Genomic DNA, 4,668 nt, shown 5'->3' with positions numbered 1-4,668 from the left:
AGGAGGATCCTGAGTTCAAAGCCAGCCTCAAAAACTTAGCAAGGCCTTAAACAATTCAACAAGACCCTGTCTCTAAAATTTGAAAAAGGCCTAGGAATGTGGCTCAGTAGTTAAGTGCCCCTGGGGTCAATCCCCAGTTCCAAAAATTTTAAAAAGAAAAAGAAAGAAAAACTGGACTCAGACTGTCCCAGACCATTATTTTTTTTAGTAACAAATTTCATCTCAGCATTCCTCCTATTTTTTACTCTTCAATTGATTTTTTTTTTCCTCCATCCTATCTGGAATGAGTTTACAGCAGCAGTGATTGCTTTCTTATTAAGTGGTTTATTAATTTGAAATCATATGTTTCATCAGGAAATTTCTAGAGAGAGAAGCAATTTGCAGCCTCTGATGATAAGACACCCTATGAACTGCTCTGAGACCCTTACATGAATAGTCACAGAAATAAGCTGTTACAACATAAATTTAATCACTCCCACGTTATTAACTCCAGGGGGAAATTTTTTAAAAAAATCTTTGGAAGAGTAAAGGAAAGATGGGCTAGATTTGCCATCAGAAGACCTGATCTTTAATCTTAAAATTATTGGCTTATAAGGGTTTTCCTTCGGGCAAGTAAGACATCTTTACTCTGAGCTAGCCTTACCAAAAAGTGGGTTTAATAGGACCTAATCTGCTCATCCTTGGAGTTGTTGGAATGAAAAAAAAAAAAAACAACTGACATTGGGAAATGCCTGATTAACTACAGTGTCATGATCGAAAGAGGCATTAGTATCATAATTTATTTTACAGATGAGAAAATATATTCAGAGGGATGAAATTACTTTGCATTCAACTAGTTAATGGAAGAACTGAGATTTGAGTCAAGATTTCCAAATTCCAGAGTGAGTGTTATTTCCCCTGAGCCATGTAGCCCTTCCTTCTGAAATGAAGAATAAGTCTCATGTGAACTAAATGTTTTCAAGAGTGTTTCTTTCTTAATTATTTACATTCTAAAACATAGCATTTCTAACCAAGGTAAGAATGTTTTTATCTGAGACTCTTTCTTCACTGACAGCATTTTTAAAAGACATGCTATTATCAATAAGAGTTTACTAAATGAGAAAATCTGCTCAAACAGTCATGGATAATCTTTCCTCTTCTAATAGATCTAACTAGTTTTAGAAAATTTGATAGCCCCAGGGGGGCTGCAGATACAGCATAGTTGGTAGATTGCTTGCCTCACACGCACAAAGGCCTGGGTTTAATCCTCAGCCCCACCAAAAAGAAAAAGAAAATTTGATAGCCCATCACACACTTTTCCAAAGGAGACAAATCTATTGTAATAAGTTATATATGTTCATTTTAAAATAGATGCTTTCAAACCATCTTGTTGATGTATGATGAGTGAGAATAGATTTAATAAAAATCAGCGCACACACACCCGCTTCCAGTTCCCTTTCATTTGGTAGTGTTAAACCACTTGAAAGAATTTTCACATAAAAAGCAAGTGTCAAAAAAAAAAAAAGTGCCCCGATGTGTACTACTTTTCATTCTGAAAAACAGGTAGCCATTTCCTTTGTAAAGTGAGCTGTACCCATACCCTACTGATCTTTCCTTCTGATTTTTGAGACATCTACTCTGACATCTTGTCTGTGAAGGACTTTTTTTTTTTTTTTTTTAACTACATTGGTACTATCCTGATAATTCTCTCTCTTTTTTTTTTTTTTTTTTTTTATTATTTATTAGCTACCTTCTAAAGGACTTTTGTGTGGGACTCACCACCTGGTCCTAACACTAGTCTTCTTTGAGATGTTGCACTATAGCCTGATGATCTACTTCCCATATCTAGAAGTCCTGCATAGCACAGGAAGAATATGAAAATTGACCTTTCCTTTCTGTACCTCTCTTCTTGTCTAGTGTGAAGAGTGACACATCCCCCATCCCCTAGGACTAACAGAAGTGTCTGTTCCACAGTATGAAACCTTTTGACCTAGGTGTGAGTCCTGACTCCCCTACTTAGTAACTAGTGAGTGATGATGGGGGGCAGATGGCTTAACTTTTTCAAGAGTTGTTTTCCTCACCTCACATGAGGATGACAGTCATGCTCCTTCATTTCAGAATTGGGTGAAGATCTAATGAGGAAACATCTGGCAAGCTGTCAAGGGCCAGACATGTATCAGTTATGTGCATAGCAGGTGAGCTGCTATGAAACCAGAGCTGAGATTCTAAATGAGAAAAACCAGCCTAAAAAATATGACATATTTTACTTTTTACTGAAAAAGCCGAAAATGACATCATATTTTTTAAAAGAAATTTTGATGATTGAGTATTACCAGGTAGCCAATAAATGTGCTTCAATGAGGACAATATCCTTTGGTATTGCCTTTTGCATTTTAATTGTATGACACTGGACTTTCCAGAGTGCTTTTAGAGGTGCTCAAGAAGTATCTCCAATATTATGGAGGCTCTGCCAGGTCTTCCTATCCCTTTTACTAGCATGCCCTTTTCCTACATATTATTATGGGTAATTCAGTCTAGACCCTTTTCTAATTGCCACAAATCTATAAGTTATTTTGAATTCCTAACTTAATCAGATTTTTTTACTTTGTTTAGCTGGGGTCCCCAGAGTTACTCACAGCTCATTTTTCTTTCATAGGTATTAAAACCAGGCAAAAGTGTCTTGTTCCGTGACTATGGACTGTATGATCATGCCATGCTTAGGTTTAAAGCTGGAAGCAAACTTGGAGAAAACTTTTATGTTAGACAAGATGGAACCCGATCATATTTTTTTACTGATGGTAAGATGAATGGAATCTATCCTTAAAATATTTTATTTTTTATATTTGATATGCTTGATTACATTATCACTGCAGTAAGGGTGGGGAGGGCTTATAACTGTACTTAGCACATGCACAAGTCCTTGGGTCAATCTCAGTGCACACCTCTTACCCAGCACCTGGGACAACAAACAAAGCTTCTTGATGACAGGGCCTAGTTAGTGAGTCTGGGATAACGGACAGGCTCTGACATGCCATGTGGATTCCTTATGGTAGCTGTGCTGGAAAAGGAGGGAGGGCAAATCAGAAACTTCATTTTATTCAGTTTAAAGCAAATAAGGCAAATATAATGCCTTAAGATTACTTTCCAAGATCATAAAGGCAAGTAACCTTTTTTTTTTTTTTTTTAGATGTTAGGATAGACCTTTATTTTATTCATTTATTTATATGCAGTGCTCAGAACCAAACCCAGTGCCTCACACATGCTAGGCAAGTGCTTTACCACTAAGTCACAACCACAGCCCCAAGTAACCTTTTTTTAGTAAAAGTAATTTGATCTGCCAGGCATGGTGGCTCAGGACTATAATCCCAGCTACTCAGGAGGCTGAGGCAGGAGGATCCCAAGTTCAAAGCCAGCCTCAGCAACTTAGTAAGGCCCTAAGCAACTTGTTGAGGCTTTGTCTCAAAAAGGGCTGGGGATTTGCTCAATGGTAAATTGCCCCTGGGGTAAATCTCCAGTATCCCCCCACCAAAAAAAAAAAAAAATGTAATTGGGTCTGTTTTTAAATATACAAATTTGCTTTATAAAGAGATATTTACATTATTTTGAATAAGAAAATTCTCTATTTCCATCTTTTAAGTGTTTCAAACATTAGTTTTAAATCTACGTAATTGGGGCTGGGATTGTGGCTCAGTGGTAGAGCGCTCGCCTAGCATGGGCAGGACCCGAGTTTGATCCTCACCACCACATAAAAATAAAGGCATTGTGTTGTGTCCATCTACACCTAAAAAATAAGTATTAAAAAAAAAAAAAAAAAACTACATAATTGTCTGAGCCATAGATAATTACATTCATAATCTCTACTTTCACAAATATTTTTACTTCTGGAAATATTCTTTTAGACACTAAAATGAAACTAAAAATGAGTGATTACCACTAAAACTATAATATCATAAAAATGTCAGGAGAAGATATTTTAATATCTTTTAATGCTTCTGGTCACTAAAATCTGATTAATTCAAAATAATTGAGAAGCCGAGCACAGTGGCACACTCCTGTAATCCTAGTGGCTTGGGAAACTGAGGCAGGAGGATCACAAGTTCAAAGTCAGCCTCAGCAACTTAGTGAAGCCTTAAAGCAACCTAGGCCCTGTCTCTAAAAACCATAACAGGAAGAGATGGGATGTGGTTTTGTGGTTAAGCACCCCTGGATTCAACCCCTGATACCAAAAATACATAAATATAAATAATTGAGAAAACAGTAATGTCTGTAGAGTGCTTCAGAGTAGTGATACTCTTATTAAGAGTCTTTATTTTTCACTCTGGTCATAGATTTTCCTCCTTCCTATTACCAGGACACTGAGCACTGTTGGCCTCTTTGTCTTGTAGAATTCCTGGCTCAGCTCTTTGTGGACACAGGTTATGAAGAAGTGGTGAACGAGTATGTGTTTCGAGAGACGGTGAATAAAAAGGAGGGCCTGTGTGTGCCGAGGGTTTTCCTTCAGAGCAAATTCCGAAAGCCTCCGAAGAACCCAAAGCCTGCAACCCTGGGCCTGGGTCACCTGGCTGGGAATTGTGCCTCCCCTTGAGGAGAGGAGAGTTTGAGATTACTTTTTTAAGATTGTATATTTTTATATTTTAATTTTTTAAATTAGTATATATAATTCATGCATTTAAAAAAGGAACAAGCGTG

At 37.1% G+C, this 4,668-nt stretch overlaps 1 protein-coding gene across 1 annotated transcript; it reads left to right on the top strand.

Moving 5' to 3' along the window:
- The first annotated feature begins 1,723 nt into the window (after nucleotides 1-1,723).
- On the top strand, nucleotides 1,724-4,652 carry LOC124107716 (tRNA N(3)-methylcytidine methyltransferase METTL6). Its single transcript, XM_046465882.2, has 3 exons — nucleotides 1,724-1,975; nucleotides 2,636-2,777; nucleotides 4,365-4,652. Exons 1-3 carry the CDS (start codon nucleotides 1,955-1,957, stop codon nucleotides 4,562-4,564), a joined length of 363 nt encoding a protein of 120 aa, XP_046321838.1. The 5' UTR covers nucleotides 1,724-1,954; the 3' UTR covers nucleotides 4,565-4,652.
- The last annotated feature ends 16 nt before the right edge of the window (nucleotides 4,653-4,668 follow it).

Source organism: Marmota monax, unplaced genomic scaffold, assembly GCF_021218885.2.
Source record: "Marmota monax isolate L192 unplaced genomic scaffold, Marmota_monax_Labrador192_F-V1.1 WCK01_AAM20220418_F8-fsc02316, whole genome shotgun sequence".
Classification (NCBI taxonomy): Eukaryota; Metazoa; Chordata; class Mammalia; order Rodentia; family Sciuridae; genus Marmota; species Marmota monax.
The sequence above is the reverse complement of the archived record's forward strand: the minus strand, read 5'-3'. Positions and strand labels throughout refer to the sequence as shown.